This window comes from Nannobrachium achirus, assembly GCF_963921795.1.
Source record: "Nannobrachium achirus genome assembly, chromosome: 11".
Classification (NCBI taxonomy): domain Eukaryota; kingdom Metazoa; phylum Chordata; class Actinopteri; order Myctophiformes; family Myctophidae; genus Nannobrachium; species Nannobrachium achirus.
Window position 1 is genome coordinate 39487739 of NC_137820.1, and position 21394 is coordinate 39509132.

Here is a 21394-nt window from a genome sequence, read left to right on the forward strand (position 1 = left end):
CTGTTTTCTAATAAGCACCGGTGATGGATGGAACCACCAAGACGAGAAGCTTTCAAAAAGTCGGCCACGGTGCAGCAAACAAATAAGATGTTTAAAACCCCAGCAGCAGCAGACAACAATGTTTAAAGCCCCAGCAGACAGTAGCCTAGTAGTGTTGTCAAATTCAACGTTCCAGAGGCACCCAGCAGCATCCTACACCAGCACACACACGCTCGTTAACAACAACTCAAAAAAGACCGACAGTCAACGGCAACGCTCAAACTCTTGACAGTGAAACGTAACGAGGCAGTAGTGTATTTCCGCTCACCTTTAATATCGCCCGTCTCCGTATATATAGTGCGCAATGGACGCCGAAGGTTGCAGTCCTACTCGTGTTGTCGGCGTTTTCTGCGACAGAGCGGTGTGTGTGTGTCTCCTCTCCTGTGTGTGTTTTTTACGGTGGAGTCCCGTCCGTTGCCTCCTCCTTTCCTCCGCACCAGTACAGTCCCTGGTCCTCTCTCTCCTCTCCTCTCCTCTCTCAACAGTTCACGCAGGCGGGCGCGAGCCAAGTGTTGCCAGATCTTGTGAAATAAGCAACCAGGTCTAGGAAAACAAGCTCGTATACTGTAGTTCTCAAATTCTGCCCGAACCAGACTATAATGTGTGTTAAAGTTAGGGTAAGTGATTTCATTTAATAAAAATAAAAATAAAATTGATCTATGTTCTGTCCTTGGTGTGCTTTATGATTGGAGGAAGGCGCCCACTCTATCCTGATTGGAGGAAGGCCGGCACCTACAGGGAAAACTGAATCTGTTTTTTTCCCCCTCCTCACAGGGGATAGGGTGGAAGTCCTTTATCCACAACTTTCCAACATCCCATCGTGCATTGCGCAGAAGGCGAGCGGCATTTCCGGCGGCGCAGCCGAGTGTGATCTACAAGCTCACAACGGTTGCATCTGCGACGCGACGTGAGCTTGTATGTCTGCTGTTAACTGGAAGTGTCCCGCAGATAATGCTACAGTAAAGTCTGGCGGAAACAGGTGGATATGGACCAAACACTCTATGGTTGCGTCTGAAGGTCGGAATTTACTATCATGAGAAACGTCACAGCTTGTCCGTGTCTGTCAGTCTGGACGTGAAGACGTATAGGCCTACACATTTTTACGGTCTATGGGTTTGGCGCTCTGACATCATACTCTCTGATGTCACTGTGATGTCAGGGGAACCACTCTAACACTCTGACATCACACTCTGGCTTCGCTGTGATGTCACACTAACAGAATCCCCTTTATGCCCATACAGTATGGAGTTCCCTGATGTCATCAAGATGCCTATTAATGATGCCCTGATAGAGATCCCTATGATGCCAGGGGGAACAAATCCCTTTTATGCCAATATCATGGAGATATGGAGATCCCTGTGATGCCAGGGGAACAAATCCCTTTTATTATTTATGGAGATCCCTGATTTCCACAACCCTTACTAACTAGTACTATCAGAACATAGACCCGTTTTGTTACTATTTGAATTAAATGAAATCACTTACCCTATACCTTTAAATAGTTGGGCCTTAATCAAATTATGAGCACTTTAAATAGATATACTGTACATTGGTTATTTCAAAATAACCAGCTCCGCCAGATGGTGGCGTAATGTGTTCCTCATAATTCCATCTAGACTCGCTCAGAGATTGGTGCTACACCAAACAGCGCCCGGTTCGAACCTATCAGCGGCAGCTACGGGCGGGATCTGTGTGAGACCGGGTGTGAGTGACCGGGTGTGAGTGACAGTCAGGTCAGTAGATCTGCTATTTTCCAAAGAAATACATACATAATAATAATAATCTTTTGGAATACCAGTAAGACTCCCTAATTGGGAGATAAGCGACCGTCAGGTCGCATAGGCTACACAAACTTTAGAAGGCAATATAGGCAATCAGGAGGGAATATGGGAAATGGGACAGATCCATGTTGATGACATGACTTTAGAGATACTGTGTACTGCTTTGCGTGATTTTAGGCCAAAATCTGTAGGAGCAGTGTCCAAAAATGTGTTTTGCAAAAATCGGCCTGATGGTGGCGCTAGATGGGACAGATGCATGTTAATTATATGACTGTAGAGATACTGTGTACCGCTTTGCGTGATTTTAGAGCAAAATCTGTAGGAGCAGTGTCCAAAAATGTGTTTTGCAAGAATCGGCTTCATAGTGGCGCTAGAAGAGTGGTTTGGCAGCCAAGGAGTGTGTGTGCAAAGTTTGGCATGGGTCAACACACAGTGGCGGAGATATGAGTAGGGGAAAAGTGTGACGTGACGGACAGACTGACAGACAGCTGGTGGAGGTTTTGATAGTAACTGTGACCTGACGGTCGCAATAATACATTTTGAATATTTGTTCGATTTTTAAACATTCTAATAACAGATGGGGGTGTTAGTTTAGGGATAAATAGGCTATATTCATTTGGAGGGTCCATGACATGAACATATAAATAAATAATTAAATAATAATTAAAACATTTGGAAGCAAGAACAAATAAGCAACTACACTTTAGAAACAAGTAAAGCAGCCTAAACTGCAACGGCCAATATTCATAAGCAACTTTATGGGGGGGAAAAAGCCCAATTCACTTATAATAAGCAGACATGGCAACATTCGCCTCTGCCTGAGAATGGTGGCCTGGAGGCACTGAACAGTTCCAGCAAAATAATATCTAGATAGATATGATAATAGCTCCTATTACTTTTCCCTCTAGAGGGTAAAAAAGCATATCCATATCTGTGTGTGTGTGTGTGTGTGTGTGTGTGTGTGTGTGTGTGTGTGTGTGTGTGTGTGTGTGTGTGTGTGTGTGTGTGTGTGTGTGTGTCATGTGGCAAGCTATAAAAGAAGTGGCAGTTCAGATTTATATTTCTCAATTATTCGTGGGTTTATGCATCATTTTACAATGTGAAACATCCATATTTATGAACGTGTAAAGCAATTTAGTGCCTCATAGGGCTAATAATTTCATACATTGTGTCTCAACATCTGTAGCTAGGCCTACACAAAGAACAACATCTGTGGGCTATATTTCAAAAAATAATAATTAAATTGTATTTTATGTTTTGACAATTGCTTTGGCAATGCAAACGTGCATGCATTTAGCTCCTTTGAATTGAATTGAACATAGTTAGGTCTGGTTAGTAGCCCATACTATCCCTTATTTACTGAACTTTTCTCTCTCTTTGTGTATTCAAAATAGTATATAAAAAATCACACCCAATGTGAAGTGAGCGGTGGTCGTGCTTGCATAACGTCTTCAGACTAGGATTTGAGTCTAGGATGTGCCGGCTATGCTACACACACACACACGTTTTGCTATGGCAAAACGCTGAGGAAAAAGGCTACAGACACGCACAGCCACTCTATGGACAGGCTATGCTACACACACACACACGTTTTGCTATGGCAAAACGCTGAGGAAAAAGGCTACAGACACACGCACGGCCACTCTATGGAGCGGTTTAGCACCGCTCAAAAGCTTTCTCAAATGTGTTTAAAGGTATAGCTCAGTTTATATGTGCAGCATAGGTCTATGTCAGAGTGAGATCCACTCGGTACATGATAGTGCAGGACACTCATATTGTCACAGAGGAAGTGAACCATTTCCAGCTGTGCTGCCTGAAACATAATGGCTTTGAGCCATTTGCATTCCCTGATGCGCTTCACCATTTCCCCACCCCCAAAATTGGGGTTGCACCAATAATCATGGGGTATATAGCCTCACTAGCCTGTGGGTTCAGCCAGGACTCCAGTGGCTGATGTCATTTGACTCTAAAGTGGACATTTCCCCTCAGTTCTATTTGGAGCCAATCAGGCATGATGTCTCTGTCTCATGTCCATGACTGCATCCATATTACAACGTATGCATGATCTCAGACTTTCTCAGAGAAGCCATTTGCAGCTTAGAGCCTCACAGTCACTAGCGACTAAGCCTCGTTTTGGCAAGAAGACAGCACTTCTCCTTTTTTTTCCCTTGCTTTGAACTGCCATCCACAAGCTGGCTGACTGAGATTAGCCAAATGTAGATTGTGCACAGCACAACTCTGGGCTCAAGGTGGAAATACTTCCCCAATTTGGGGTAGATTGCATTTGTAGATACAAACCATGGGCAAATGTACTACTAAAACATATCATTTTTATAAGAGGCAGGTAAGCAATGACTTCTCCATCCCTGACCTGATATTGCTATTGTTATCACAGTCTTGCGGATCTTGCCATACTAACGCAAATTGTGATGTATAGCCTAAGTGAGTATACAACCTCTGTCTTATTTCTGTTGATTCTTCTGGGCATTTCATAATAGGCAAAATAGGGAGGAAGAGCTGGGCTTATATCTTTTGGGCTTGATGAGAAGATGAACACCAGGTGAGCAGGCAGCTCCACAGTATGATGAGGGAATGTAATGTGCCGCCCAGGCAGAGATTCACACGCCCACACAGCACACAGACCAAACAGCCAGCCCACTGTCACTGCTGTTGTAATCCTACTGACTCATCTGCCAGTGAGGAGCCCCCACCGGGAGGACGTAGGGCCTTCGTTCTACTCCTCCCACTCAACATTGGAGGAGTATGTGCAACGACTCCCCACCCGGCTTCCCTCCCCCAAATATGGGCCAGTTGTGTTCGCATAGACACCCGACAAAGTCGGATGCACCACGTGGATTTGAACCCACAACCTCTATGGTGGCGGAAAGTGAGCTTGTGACTGATTTCGCCCAAAGGGGCTTTGAGGTAAAGTAAATATAAGAGTCCTGCTTAGGAGAGCTGAAGAGCTGGTCTGACACATTTGGCGTCAGTCCACTCCCTTTGCTCAGTGTGTCTGACAAAAACAAGAATAAAAGGACGTTCAAAATGACAAACCAAACTCAAAATAATGGCTCAATTCATGCCACCAAGCTTACTCCTGGCTTCCTTTTAAAGAATACTTGAGAGATATGACATATACAGTACTGCACAAGAAATGTCATTAGCCAGACCCAATCCCATTACGCCACAAACCCCACGGCACGTTTCCACGTGCCCACTGATCCACCATCAGTTCTCTCATTATATCGAGTGATGGGAACTCTGGGAGTCTTGCTCAAATCCAATGGCACACGGGGAAGCATGTGTAATTGTCCACACCTCTCATCTCATACCGCCTCCGGATACGTCTGTGCAACATTTGAACCCCATTAAAATATTCACTTAATTCCCTGCATGCACATTATCAAAATAACACTTTGAGGGGTTGCTATGAGTTCAAGCATATACCAGAACATGGGATATACAGGCCTCAAGCCTGTGTATACATATATATAGTGAACCTCATGGATGAAATGCAGGATAGACCAGAAAAAATACACATGCACAAAGCCTCTCCTTTTTGTGTTCTTGTGTAAACAAACTGTAGTAGAGGCTCCTCGCGGACCTTAATTTTTTGAAATGCAGATGTTACAGATGGCACAACTCTATCCGTACAGTTGTTTCGTTTCATCTTATGAGAATATTTACAGATCCTTTGAATGCCTGATGAGAGACAGACCCTGTTCATGTTGTGGATAGCTCACTTTTTGGATGACGTGTCCATAATCTCATCCCCGAATCAGAAACTCTCTGCAAAACCAATTAAGTGATAATGAGTGGGGTTATTCGCTTCAGCTAAATATGGAGGCATAATTGAGTACCAGACGCCACCCCAAGCGTAAACAATCCTTACATAACAGCTCAGATAGGAGAGCAGGGCATATCTCAAAATCTGATGTGCACTGCATGCTCAACACACTCAAACATGGAGAGCAGGGTTAGACTGGAGAGAGCCATTGATATGCAAACTCAAGAGGCTTGGCCAAAAGGTGCAAGAAATCAAATTACAAACATCATTATTGCCAGGGGACAAGTTCATAAGTCAAGTCTGTTTACATCAGGAGGAGGATGCATTTCCTCTCCAAGCCTGCAGCATAATTGCATTACATCCCCTCTATATTGAGTGGAAACAGCCCCTGCAGGCTTACCTAACCACATTAACACACAGCAGGGAAAAACACGACATGAAAAGCACTAAATACTACCACAATGATTATGTATAGAAATAGCCCTCGAATGGCTGCATTCAACTGCAACACACATGTGCGTGCGTACACACACACACACACACACACACACACACACACACACACACACACACACACACACACACACACACACAAACAAACAAACAAACAAACAAACAAACAAACACAGTAGACTTCATCATGACATTGACCATGTTGACTACACATCTTTAAAGACAGAGTGCCTTTTTTCCCTCCATTGATCATCAGGTATTATGATTATATTTGGAGGAAGATTTTTGCACATACACACACAAAAATTATGTTTTATGTGGCCAGACCCACCTGTTCATTAAGTATACTTGGTTTTCAGGTGGGTTTCTTGCGCTTTCAACCAATGTTTCTTGCTGCTGTGATTGACTGTGCACATCATGGAACGCTATAGGCAGCACCTGCACCACCTCAGACAGAAAATTGGACAATGGACAAAATCCTTGACATGAAAATGTTTGAGAACCACTGGTTTAAATGACATTAGGAGACAAGCCCCAAAACCCACAACCACCAATATTTGCAGGTGACACTGACGTTAAAGAAAAACAAACCCTACTTACTGCATAGTTCTCTAATTATCATAGCTCACCACATAACATAACACTAGGGAAGAAGAAACAATTGTGAAAGTAAAATTATTATTCTATAATAGTCTGTCATCCATTACATCAAAGACCCGTTTACTGATGCTGTTTTTGCACACCTACAGTATTAGGTTTTATACACACATTATTGTATAACCTCCAGTAGTTCCTTAATTTTTTCCCTTACCGTACTTGCACGATATATTCAATATATCATGCAAGTAATCTGCAACATATTGAATACAATATATTAAATTGTATTCAATATGTTGCAGATTACTTGCAGGCAGCACAGTATGGTAGAGTCTGCTGCACCAATATTTCAATCCACATACACATGATGAGCAAGTGTAAAATAGTCTTTGAATTAGCTCGGCAAGTGCGACAACAATAGCAATATAATTCCATTGTATCACAACACAATCAATTTCACTATAGGCTAGACATTTTTGTGGTTATCAGTGTTCTCTGGCTCATGGCTGTGTTTTTCACACATGCAAGCAGGGAAACAGTATTAGAGCGTGTTGTTTTTTCCTGGCGGGAAACGTGATCCATCACAGACTTGCCCAGGTGTCTGAGCAGCCTTGCATTGTCATCTCGTCTCGCTTATCGCCACCGTCCTCACCTACATTACAGTCAGCTGCCCTCCTCCCAAACACAAGAAAACCAAAACATGGGGTTTGATGGAAATACATACTGTACTGCGGAGAGCACAAAACAGTCTCAACAGGAGTCTCCTTTCCCGGTGTTTCGCCCAGGTGTACGGGGTTTTGAGGTTAGGTTTAGGCATCATTTCTATGAGGTTAGGGTTAAGGGTAGGTTTAAGCATAGTTTTTGGTAAGTTAAATATTCCCACTCTCCACAGAGGCTGACAGATAGAAAAAGGGGCAAAGGTGTGGCCAAGTAATTGAGGTCCCCGGTTCAAGCCCTACCTCATGCAGGCTTTGTTTAAATTGCATTGGACAAAACATGACCTTGTTAATGAATGCATGTAAAATATTTAAAGATAACATGAAACACTTTTTTGAGAGTAGTTATTTTCAATGTACTTATGTATGACATACTAAAAATAGACGATCCACAATATCACAACTTTTCTGACAGCAACACGAGAGCTTGTAGATCGGCTATTTTCACAATTTTTCTTTTTTTAAGTCGGTGAAAGTGGGTGGAGGTGAATGAAAGTGGATGGGGAAAGTGGGAGGAGGTGGAGGAAAGTGGGTGGAGGTAGGGGAAAGTGAGTGGAGGTGGGTTAAAGTGGGTAGAGGAGGGTGGTGAAAGTAGGTGGAGGTGGGTAGAAGTGGCTGGAGGTGAGTGGGTGTGAGTGAAGGTGGGTGAGGTCTTCTTTCTCTCAAATTCAGTCTTCCATGTTTCTATGGCTTATAGTGCATATTGCTTTCAGTTTTTTTCCCCTGTATGCCTTAGTCTATACTATAGCTTGGCCCCGTTATCACTGCTTGCAGCTATATTTGTTAGTCTTTATAGTTCTTAACCATTGTTGTTATTCCTGCCGCTGTACATCTTGCCGGCTTGTGGTGGATTTTCTTTTTAGCTAGCCCTAAATGTATGCTACTACTGCTATGTAGGGGTAGCTTGAAGGTGGTCCAAATGAACCATTACAGGTCTGTACAACTCTTGAGTGTGTACAAATGGAACCAAATGTACCCGCATTTGTACACTCAGTTATATGGTCCTTTAAACTCATAACATACACATACTGTACATTTCGCCCTTTTGAAAATAGCAGATCTACAAGCTCACAATGAGTCTGGTATTTTGAGTAATGGGACATTCTGAGCACTTTCTACTTTGGTACTTTAAGCACATTTCTATACCAATACTTCTGTACTTTTACTTGCAACAATTATTTCTACATTGCAGTATTGATACTTTTACTTGTAAAAGTAAAACAACATTTTTCTACCACTGCAACAAACAACACCCGACATCACCTCTTCCTGAGATAATCCACAAGCTGTGGAAAAATAGCAGCTTTCCGGCAATAGCAAACATCTAATCTCCACACAATTAGGAGGCAAGATGCAGTAAAGGTTGAGTGATGGATTTTAATTACAGTATTATACACATTCAAAAAAACACATCCTACGCGCACGATCAACGGGAGAACAATTGGATTAAATTAATCCAAGGATTAATATTAAGTGGCGTCCATTATGCCTCGGGCATCTCTGGAGTGATGAAGACATGATTCACGATACAGTAATTGGCCAGGTTTAGGCCATTGAAATGAATTTTATGCGGTGTGTTATTTCAGTCAGGGTTGGACCAAATTACACCAGCAGTAGGAAAGCAATAAACCTATAATCTATTCAAAGCCAGTACCTCAGCTAAAGCAGAGTGATTTAAACAAGCAGAGTAGCGTGGCAGAGTATAGAGACGTGGAAAACAACCCTTCAAAGTAAGATTGGAAGAGAGAGGCATAACAAAAGAGGCATCAAAGGGAGAGAGGGCACGCAGGGTACAAGAAAAGTGCTCATAGCCAGTGGTGAATACGAATAGAAAACCCATAAATATCAACTCTCATGCACACAATGATGAATTAAATCGTTTTTGACACTTCCCCATCATGTTCTTTGTACAGTTCCCCATCACTGCCAAATTGCCAATCCCTACTGTTGGTCAGGGAGGGTGTAGAGACTAGTCTAGAGACCAGTGGTTCTCAAACCTTTTCATGTCAAATAGATACATAATTAGCCCACGGAAAAAGATATGCCAGGGACCCCCATAAAAGTTGTTTTTACAGCACGGCTCTATAGCAATGATTTTGAACCTTTTCAATTTGACCCCTGGGTGTCACCGGACCCCACTTTGAGAACCACTGACACGTCTCCTTTGGATACAGGATAGGTGGGCACTAGGGACAAAGGGGCACCTCGATGTAAAATTGGCTATTTTGACCAAAATGTTAAAAAAAAATTCCATATTTGAAAAATGTATATGTATATGACGTGAACATGCACCGGTACATTTTAATTTCATCCTTCGACTCCTTGTTTATTCCCCCAAATGACTGGATATACAGGTTTTATAGCAATTTGTAGAAATATTAGACCTTAATATAGTTGAATGTTTAAGCATGTTCTGATCATGTATACTTTATTTACTTAAAAATAGTTTCAAATATTTCCAAAAAAAAAAAGGCAATTTAACACATTCTTCCTTGGTACCCACCTATCCCAATGTAGGAATGAATGGACCATTGTAAAGCGCTTTGAGTTCGCAACTTGCTTAGAAAAGTGCTATAAAAACGCCATCCATTATCCTGTTACCCTCCTTTCTGGTTTAAAACAGTTGCCTGCCATGTCTCTTTTCAGCCGATGGCGCAGACTTTCACTGGGAGGACGTAGTAACACATCAGGAGGAACGCGTTGGGGCACCGAACCATCCAGCCAGCCAGCAGGCAGTATTAATTTTGACAGCAAAATTCGATAGTCTTTTGAATAAAATGCCATTTAGTTTCAGTCATATTTTAGTCATCTGTTTTAGTTTTAGTCTGTTTTAGTTTTAATCTACAGTTGATTTTGACAGCAGGCAGGCCTTGATGGCGGCATGTCCATGTCAGGCTAAAAAGAAATCCCCTGAAGCTAAAATAATACAGCAAAGCAAAATGTGTTCTTTTCACTCACAAGATTTTCCTTCTTGATACATGATTTTAATTTATACACATGATTTAAGCAGTGGAATAATATGAAATAAGAGTGAATCTTAAACTTTCCTATGGATTTCACCTCCGTACGGTGCATTTCATCTGCTATACCTGTAATGTGCAGGTATGATAGCCAGATCAGTAGCTTTTTGCTCAAGTATATTATTACTTTACAATCTAGAATACAGTACAAAGATAATGCTTTAATTTAGACCCTCATCATTTATCAAGCAATAAAGATTACATTGATCACTAGCTGCATTTCTTAGTGCAAGCTTCACACACATTATCTGACTCATTAATATTTAATAACACTGAGAATCATGAGGAGTTCAAGTAAAACCGTGATATTATGTTGACATAATATCCGGGATTTTTTACAACATTTTTAGTGATTGAGTTGAGGAGCAAAACCAAACTACAGTACATTACAATTGAGCTAAATGGATCCGGGTAAATATGCCTTCCTATATTGTTTCCCCTCCTCTAAAAAATAATAAAAAAAACAGCTTATTTAATATGTGCTGGTTGTTAACCTTTGTCAAAGAAAACCGTAGGTGTTTCTATGGTAAAAAACAAAAAACAAAAACAAAGGCTACACTTTCATGTAGCAACTTTCAGCATGGCTACCATATGCGGTATTTACAGCATTCCACTTTTTTCTTTTAGCATAGAAGAAATGTCTTCCTTTGAAACAAACTCCTGTGTCAATCGATCCGCTGAAATATATTCAGCGGATCGATTGACACATATACTAATAATCTTGGCTTGACGGTACAGATCCAGTGAAAAAGTAGCAATACTGTTCGAAAACGCTTGATTTCGGTAGACTTTGAGTGTTGAGGGATTGTGTTGGGTTGGTAGTTGTTGTGTGGTGTCAGCTCTTCTAGTCTTCAGAGCTTGGAGAGGGGAGAGGGGAGGACGTCGAACATGTGGGCCCTCTGCCGGGCCCACTCGGCCAACCTCTGCACGGAGCCCTTCTCGCGGGTGAGGATGGTGGCCGCCTTGCGCAGCTTCTCCTGGTTGCGGTCCAGGTAGCGGAGGCCCTCGGCCTGCAGCAGGTCCAGCTTCTCGCCGCGGCTCTCGTCCAGGGCGATCTCCTCGTTCATGTACGGATTGAAGCGGAAGTAGGTGTCGGGGGGCAGGAGGTGGTCCAGCATGGTGTGGACCTCTGGGAAGAGGAGGGGAGAAATATAGTTACACTCAGATGGCAACTGTATGGGGATGTAAGAAGTACTCGCATGTTTTACTTACAAAAAAAGGTAAATCATCTGATTACTTCATATTTTCACCATAGAGATTTTCATTTCCTTGCAAAGTACACTTTGATGATGTCATCAAAGTGTGTGTGTGTGTGTGTGTGTGTGTGTGTGTGTGTGTGTGGGGGGGGGGGGGGGGGGGGGCTTCTTTTTCTTGATTTCACTCAACAGTAGTTAACAACATACAGTATAGACCGATTTCCTGAGCGACGGGAGGAGACAGCTGTCCGTCTGCTCAAACTCTTCACTTGCTTATTCCTAACATAACTTAACAAAGATGTACTGAAAGTCTGTATGAACCGTCCAACATACTGTAACAGCACATAACAGTGGGACCTTTAGCACCGCAATTGTGGTGGGTGGCGCCCTCTACAGTTTGTCGCTCAGGAAATCGGTCTATAAGTGTATATACAGGGTATGTGCACATTTATAAAGTTACAATTAACTAACATAACTTTTAAGACCCTTTTAATACCATACCAAATTGGCCAAAGTGTCAAATATTATGTAAGAAAAGAGGCAAACATTGGGGGATAGCACCACAAGGTGTTGTGAGCGTGTAGATCGGCTATTTTCACAATATTTATCTGTGGAACCGAGTCTAACAAAATGTAATGCCTCAACTCCTTCAAGTGCTTGTCGGGGTGTAATCAAATACGATTATTTAGTCGTGGCCTGCAATTTGGGAACTCTTGGAAGTAAGCATCTAATAGTCCCAATACATACAAACATTCACTGATTATATGAAGAAGTCATTAGGGCATGCTAATGTAAACCAGCCTGTCAGGCCCTTGTTGACACCATGGTGTGTTCAGAATGGGATGTTGTTTTCAGGGCTGAGAGAACGTTTGGGGCCAGGATCAGGTTAATCCAAGTGCATATGTCTGGGCTGGAGGGTGTCACGTCTGGGTGGGAACTCTGTTATGGGTGCTTAGTTTGAAGTGACAAAAAAAAAGAAAGAAAAAAATAATAACAAGTCGGCCTCCTGGTGGCGCTATAAAAGGCAGATATGAAAAATGCAGGGCAAAGGCTTTTCCTTGGCCTCTAGAGATTGCACATACAAAGTTGATCAGTGGAGTTTTAGGTAAAAACACAAATCAGCCTGTTATAGCGCCACCATGAGGGTGATCTGATTTTTTTTAAGTGGCAGTTATCCTCTGCCCATTGGGAATGTGCATGCACAATTTCACCAAAATTGCACACCGTGTTCATGATTTCAGGAATTTTATTCTAAATGGACCAATCCTGCAAACTTTGGAAGTTTTTGCCAATCAGGATGGAATATGGAAAATCGGACAGATCAATATCGATCACATGACTGTAGATACTGATTTGCGTGATTTTTGGACAAAATCTGTAGGAGTACTGGCCACAGGTTAGTTTTTGCAAAATTCGGCCTAATGGTGGCGCTAAAACAGGCTCATGTGAACATTTTGGGGCAGAGATTCTGAATTGGCATCCAGGGAGTGTGTGTGCACAGTTTGGCAGCGACCAAGCCAACGGCGCCAGAGATTAGCTGGTAACAGACGGACGGACACACACACGGACGGACAGACACACGGACGGACGGACACACGGACGGATGAAGGCGAAAACATACTCTCCCCATGTCTTTCGGCTGGTGGAGACAATAATAACAACAAAGTCAAAGTGCACAAACTATGAACAAAAATATTACTGAAAAATTGGTTTAAAATGTGGGATACACAAATAAGTCAGTATGTCCAAAAACGTTTAGTTACTGCACATTGGCTTGTAGGGCAGAATGGATCTGATCTTACGTCTGGAGACAGGCTTCAAACGCGCCTCCTCAGAGACTTGACTCAGATCTGAACCTATTTGATTTGGCGTTAGGGACCGTTGCGACCGCACGCCCTTAAGCGGACGTCGAACTCACAACCTAACCGCTACACTAGGGCGGGTAAATAATAGACAAAGAAAGGAAAATGCACCGTGCTTAGAAATAGACCTGTAGACAGATATGCCCCGAAGGGAGCCATCAGGCAACAGCAGCTGTTTGTGTCGACGTTCCCACAGAACGCTCGTTCGCCGAGAGGTCAGGTGTAGTTCAGAGATCCACAGACGTGGATTCTATTAAAAGCCTGCCAGGATGATCTACCTGGCAGGCAATGCAGCAAACTCTACCCAACAATCCTTTATCTGGAGGCTCTATTTGTAGACGTTCACCTGCTTTCCAGTTCATACACGTAGATGTTGGCACCTTGAATGTTTTGGATGCAAAAGACGGAGTGAAATGTGCACTGGGTACATAGTACTTTACTGTATGTATCAAACACAAAAATGTCAGCTGAAATATGTTATTCTTACAGTTATGTGGTGTTGTGATGACATTTGCCCCGTTCCACAAATGGGTGAAATTGAAGTAGAAATGAACTGGGGAAAGTTGAACCAAGTAACATAACAAAGTGTAGCATAAGAAAACAAATGTGTTTCTCTGGGTGTTTGACAGCTTTTGTATTGGTTCAAGAGGACTATTAGATTAACCATAAAGTTCAGGCCATTTGGGCTGTGAGAATGGCGTTTGAAATGTCAGCCCGTCCTTGATTTTCAGTACCTGTACCCGACACCATGACGGCACACATCCAAGTCCTCCTGGTTCTTTAGGTTTTTAGTTTTGGCAAGTAAATTGCCAAGAAAACGGATACTGATAGCAGAACCAGGTGGATAAGACTGTCCTGGGTGAACGAAGGAACACACATTAATAATTGAGTGGCATCCACCTTTTACAGAACCCTGTTCAAATCTGCCTCATCTCCGTCCACACCGACCCGACTCAAGCTCCAACTGCTACTCTCAGGGGAACGCACGAGGCAAGATAATCACTGTGGTAGGAGGGACATTTTTGGGAAAGAGAGGATAATCTGTGATACACACTCTCTTGCCAAATGTGCTGCGTCTAAAATTACAGACCCGAACAAGAGTGCTAGGGTGGAGAGTTTAATCCCAAGAGGAGGGAAAAGCTGCGTAGCAGCATCTGGGTCACACTGCGTCACACACAGCCGCAACGACAGGGAGAAGGGGGAGGGGGGAGACACATTTAGGAACTGCAGAGGTACCCCATGACCAGGGGTGATGAGGAGCCAAAACTGGTTGCTACTTCAGAGCGGGTCAACGAGGGACAAATCTGGAACAAACTCAAGACTGCATTGCAGATATTTGGTCAATGCAGCCATCGAGATCTATGCATCCTCTCAGTAAAAAAGGAAAAAAACAACACCACCACCACAAAATGACACAAACAAACATGATGATTTCATTTTACAGACCCCGGAGCTGCATATTTTGTTGATGATATTGTATTTTGGTGTTATTTTTTGTGCATGTGTTGATGAATGATTAAGTCCCCAGGACTTTTTTTTTTATCCTTTTAGCTCAAATGTCTGACTGTGCAGTTTACATTTATGCCTATTAATGTATTCAATTAATCAATCAATCAAAGTCAAAATTCAGAGAGCAGAAGATGAGTGTGTGTCACCCAGTGTTCATTTTGTAACTAAGACGAAAAATGAAAACATTTTTCAGGGACAAAAACTAAATAACAACTAAGCTATGATGACTAAAACTATATATATATATATATATATATATATATATATATATATATATATATATTGACAATTTTGTTAACAATTTCGTTAACAAATAAAAACTAGTCTAAGATGTTAGGGAGGAATAAGTGTAGAAGAGATCTAGTAGAACTAAAAGACAAGTCATTTTATATTTGGTTGCATTCAGGTGTTGATCTCTGAAAATAGCAGCACGAGGCGTTGTGAGCTTGGAGATCGGCTATGTTCATGATGCAACCAAGAGTAAAATCTGCCATTAAGACGCCATCAAGGCACCACCGAAATACATTTTTGTCGACAAAATCAACTGCAGTCTACTAAAATCGTATCATACCGTATTTAGTCAACTAAAACCTTTTCAGATTACAATAATGTGACAAAAAAAATAAATATTCAAAAGACTATTACTAAAAACTAAATCAAAATGTGCTGTCAAAATCAACTGTCACCTACCCTCGGTGTCTGTGGCACTGCTGATGACGTTGCTGATCTTGGTCTTGAGGCTGGTGTAGGAGGCTGTGCTGGGTTTCATGCCGGGGGACTCGAAGCGTCCCGTCCCCAGAGACACCACGCACTCCACGGGCGCGTCGGGCCACAGGCACTTGCACTCGTGGATGGCCAGGGCTGTGGGGTTATTGATCAGCAAACCTCCGTCCTGTGGCAAAATATACAAAAAAAGAGTTGATTGAATACTGTTATTAACATGTTGAAAACAGTAGTATGGTGGGAAGGTACAATTTAACACAGTTGGTTCTCTCAAGTGGGGGTCAGGGGAACCCCAGCGGTCCTTGTTGGGGTAGCCTCGGGAGCACAGCGATCGGGATTGTCCGCTGAAATTCATCGGCTCCTATACCCGCCCTTCTGGGTCATAGAACGTCCGCGCTCGGCCAGCTTATTGTCGGGGTGGCCCAGGGGGTCCCTGGCAAAATGTGTTAATACAGCGTCGCAATCATTTTAACCACTTTAATCATTTATTTTGGCTTACAGTATTTACTTTGGCTATTAAAACTCATTCCCTGCCAATCCGAGTTACTCGAGTTGTTATAGTACTACATTCCCTGCTAAACCCGAGTTTCCAGAGATTTACATTTATTTAATATGATATTTTTGGTTCCGAAGTGCCCTAAAAAAAGTTCTTCTTGTTTCCGCCGGAAACGGACACATCGCTTCTCTTCTGGGGGGTCCCTGTGAGTCCACGGGATAGGATGTTTTTCCTTTTACTCTGGGATTGGGACGGGAGTGGATTTTCACTCCCGTCCCGTGTCATCCTATAGTCCCTGCCCTGGCACAAAACCTTTTCTGATGGGGGTCCGCGGCCAAATGCATATCAATTTGGGGGTCCTTGACTTGAAAAAGTTTGAGAACCACTGACAAAAGGAGAACACAAAAACACGACAGAAGAAGACCACCTTCAGCTCCGTGTGATCGATTGACTCTCTGGGGGTCGAGCTAGTGGGGGGATGGAGTTATAAGTCCAATTGTAATTTGCAGACAGCTGCTTACAATTGGACTTATTGGTTGTTATCAAGCCACAATCACAGAAGGTGAAGTCAATTATCTGTGCAACGTGAGACATAAAATATATATATATTGGTTTTCCACGGATTTCAACAATCGAGAAGAAATAAATTATTGAACATCTAGTGAAAGGGGGGAAAAAAAGGAATGGATCAATAAGGGTTTCTAGAGCAGTGGTTCTCAACCTGTGGGATGGGACCCCCAGGGGGTTCCCCACCTGATTTCGCCGTGGGTCTCCAGATAACAGTGAAATGACAATGGAACATCTTTTAAAACCTTTTTAGAGAGAGAAAAAGACCATTACTGCATCAAAAGTAAGATCACCAAACTATACTATAAAGAGAAAACAGTCAAACATTGGCCAGTTTGTCAAATAATCTAAGAAAATGACAAGGCATTGTGAGCTTGTAGATCTGCTATTTTCACGATATTTATATGTGGCATAGAGTTAAACAATAATGAAAGCCTCAACGCCTACATTCCAAGTGCTTGTCAGGGTGGGGGCGAGGGGGTCCCAGTTCAAATATGATCATTCTGAACCACTGTAGTTCTACAACGAAAACGTCTACACTGTCATGTTGCTGTAGACCCCCCCCCCGGGGGGGTCCCAGTTCAAATATGATCATTCTGAACCACTGTAGTTCTACAACGAAAACGTCTACACTGTCATGTTGCTGTAGACCCCCCCCCTATTTCTTCTTGTCTGACTTGGCTTTGATATCAAGCGGGCCGCCCAGGATTGCTTTTGGTATGGATCCATATAGTCTACCCGAGGCGATGATGGGAGGGGTGGAGAGGATGTTGGAGGGGAGTGTTGAATAGGCATGAGGCTGAGCGAGGCCAGGGGGCGCCAGGGGGAGGGAGGGGCAGCTGGATCAAACGCACAGGGGCAGTGCAGCCCCTCATTAAAAAAAGAAACCCAGGCTGGCAGGGCGGGACCTGCAGGGCCCCCGGGTGTCTAGGGGGGGGCAGACACGGCTTCTTCTTGCTTCTTCTGAGGAGTGCGACTGACTGTATGAAAGAAGCTCAGAAGATCACTTAGTATTGTCACTATCGTCGGGGCAGAGATCCTTGTTTCGTTCTCCATATTTCATCGTTTTATTTTCTTTCCTAAATGAATAACCTTTGGGGCGCCTTGTGGCCGAGGCGAATAGCACATTATATAGGCTCTAATGAAGCCTGACAGCGCATCGCGGGATCGAATCCTGTTCTTGACAACCTTGCTGCGTGTCACTCCCCATCTCTCTCTCCCCGTTTCCTATATACTGTCAATAAAAGGCAGAGAAAGACCCCTAAAAATACCTTTAAAAAAAGGTATGACCTATTTTACACTTGTTGTACGAAAGTGTCGCACAAATATTTTTCAAGAAGATTTTTGACAATCGCTTATAGGCTATCGACATGCCCAAAGTACAGACGCCAGGTAGAGGAGTGGTTAAAACTATATTGGAACCTTGCAATATAGGTATCTTTTTCCCATTTCCAGAAAAGTCAATAGAAATAGGAATACTGTGCATGTGTGTTTTTTGCATTAACCCATTAAGACCTGGAATTATTTTATACTTTAGCTTGTAGATCTGCTATTTTTGAAAAATCGTGAAAATGTTTGCAAATATTATCGCTCAAATCGCTGCTTCTGAGGGTCCCTGGAACAACATATTTTGAGATGGGGGTCCGCAGCCAAATACATGTAATTTTGGGGGTCATTGACATTGACAAAAACATTTTGGGGGTGAACTCATTTGAGTGAGTAGGAGGTGTGATCAAGCCTTAGGGAAGGTGGAAGGGGTGTGTCCCATGTCTCCAGCCCAGCCCCACAGCAACCCCGTGGAGTAATGAGAATTTCTCCCCGTACCAATCGATGTCGGCGGCGCACAGTGCGGCATGATGGGTAATATGAGGGCTGTCTACCAAGACGCATGGTCTGTTAATCATCCGGGGAGCTGGACTGATAAATTGTGTCATTGCCTCAAGGTGAAAAAAGAAAGAGAAGAAAGATGGAAAGAGAAGAAAGATGGAAAGAGAAGAAAGAAAGAAAGAAAGAAAGAAAGAAAGAAAGAAAGAAAGCAAGCAGTGGTTGAGTTTTTTACTTAAGTAAACGTACCAAAACTGCAAAGTAGAAATACTCCCGGAATTTCAAATACAAAAAAAAAGCATTGTTGTCAAAATGTACAACAACACAACAAAATAGCAGATCTACAAGCACACTTGTGGATCGGAAAAGAAAGAAAGAAAGACGAAGAGGACTGAATAATTATGATTGGGGCAATCTACAAAGTAAAGTAATAGATTGCATAGTCGGGACTACATATTGATCACTGAATGATCTGTGGTCTTTTGTTCTTAGTGCTATTGCCCAATCAGATAACAACACTAGGATTGACAGATTTGACACTGAGGGATTTCAGGACATATTATGACAAAGTCGGTAGCCAAAGGAAATAAATGATCACACTAACACTGTAGCTCCAAACGAATAGTGTGTGAAGAAAACAGTTGATTAAAAGCAACAGAGGAGAGCTATTTTAAGGTTGGAGTAAATTATCTGCCAGCAACGTGCTCTGCTCAATGAATCATTTAGAACGTGCTTCATAGTTGAAAGGCAGCAGTTCCTTGTGAGATCCAAAGCTTTTAGGAAGTGGAACATATCATTTGAGTTCTTAGATCTTTACAATGCCTTCACGTCTATCAAACAATTGATTTCAAAATACCTCAGTGGGTTTAATGAAGCACTGAATGGTTTAGGGCCAAAAATCTATTTCTGGTATTATACTACGTTATGAGCTATGTAGAAGTTCAGGTCAAGCACACAGGTATACAGGAATCGGTAAAAGGAACAATTTAGGAATCGAACCGCTAAGAGGAAAGCGTTAAGGAACCGGAATCGCGAAACCCTAGCCAGTAGTGACAAGACTACTACAAACAGTGTGCGTAGGGAATTTGGGGATTGGCGTAACGACTAAATTGGGAGAAAAAAAGGGCAAAAATCGAAATAAAAATGTTAAATGAGTAAAGAGAGAACTCTCAGAGATACTTTGTCCCGAAAGAGAAAAAAGCTAAACAAGGAGAAGCAGCACTCAGTTCTTATGCACCACATACAGTATCTTAAGACTTTTCTATTTGCCACTGCCTTTGAGGTACTTTATTCATTTCTTGTGCTGCAATGTACTGTAATTAGTATTATGTATCTGTTGTATTTTAGCTTATTCTTATTTTCTACACTCTCTTTAATAGCCATCTTTAATTATATTTGAATGACCTTTTATAATGTTTCTTAATGCTTAATTTTGCATAATGCACTTTGTTTGTTAAAACGTGCTACACGAATAAACGTGGCATGCGTTGCAGAGAGGCTGCTGCTGATTTAATTCAAGAGATGGGAGTCACAAAAAGCTGTCTCACCCCCACAACGGAGCCTGGGTGGAACTGCTGAGCCGGCTGTTTGTGTCCGAAGGACGTCATTATGCGCTACTAAGGGGTGTCTGGCAGACCGAGGAATGAATCACAGAATAGAGGGGAAAAGTGCCTGGCCTTGCCTTACCCCTGATGGAGAATTAGAAGGGACTAACACTAAAGGCAACATCAGACGAGCACAGTTGGAGATAAAACAGCTAAGCAGTTTCCTTATCTCCACCTAAACCCTTAGCACTACTGTAACACTCAATGACCATACATGAAGCTAGTTAGCATTTGTTTTTAGGTTTTTTAGAACCTTTTTTTCTTGACTGATTATATTGTTTTCTAGATGCATGCATTTGTTATATTGCTGTTGATGTACTGACATATTATCTTGTTTATTATAGTGATGTATTACCTGCTTATTGTAAGTACCTTTGGATTAAAAGCGTCTGCTAAATGCCTAAACTGTAAACTGTAAACTTATCGCTCACACGCCGCTGCGGGCGGCTCCATTTTCTAAACTCTGCGGCAATTATGGCGAAGGCCTGGGCCCAATAGTGCATGGGTTCTTACTTCTTACCAATACATAACTATAGGGGAAGTCAGGATTTGTCCTTACTTAACTCATTCTGTGCCTATCCCGAACATGTTCGGGATATGTTCAATCCAAAACATTTTTTTTTTTATTAATTGACTTACCCTGAGTTGCTTGTAGAGCCGTGGGTGGTCCTGGCTCGTCCTACGCTAGCCAGCTAGCCATTTTACATGGTCCGACGATATATTCCATTAAAAATGGTTTAAAATACATTTTTGAGACCCCCAATGTTCACCGAATGTTCAGCGCCGCTTCCGGAACGTAGTCCAGTGTGCCTATCCCGAACATGTTCGGGATTTTTAATGAAATGAATAAAATGATCCGAGGCCTTCTGAAGCCTGAGCCTAAATTTAAAATCCAGTGGTCCAAATCCTGGGGAAGCCATGCCGGCCGTGAGCCGCGAACGTAGCCGCGAATCGCCGCCGAATCCAATGAAAAACCACATCTTTGGAGGCCCATATCTCTGGATTGTGTTTTTAGGGATGTGGCGCGAGGTTTATTTACGGCGAAATCGCCGAAAAATGATCTTTAAAATGACAAAATGGGAATAGCTATTCTGTTAGCATTATCATCCGGGACCTTTCCATGACGTGCACGAACGTGAGCACGCGCGTCACTGCAACGTGAGCCCCCGGATGCTAATGCAGTCCCCTATGGGAGAAAGTCTGGCATTCTTTGGTGCCCT

The 21394-nt window shown here is 42.6% G+C and overlaps 1 protein-coding gene across 2 annotated transcripts in view; it reads right to left on the bottom strand.

Annotated features, from left to right (window-relative positions):
• Window positions 1-11115: 11115 nt before the first annotated feature.
• LOC308293550 (calcium-independent phospholipase A2-gamma-like) overlaps window positions 11116-21394 on the bottom strand; it is a 46571-nt gene continuing 36292 nt past the window's right edge. For both annotated transcript variants that reach the window (XM_080736121.1, XM_080736122.1), the window contains 2 exons: window positions 15651-15852; window positions 11116-11522 (listed from right to left, as the gene is read on the bottom strand). In XM_080736121.1, the coding sequence (XP_080592247.1) occupies window positions 11245-11522; window positions 15651-15852 (480 nt within the window). In that variant the 3' untranslated portion in view covers window positions 11116-11244. The remainder of the gene's footprint in view (window positions 11523-15650; window positions 15853-21394) is intronic.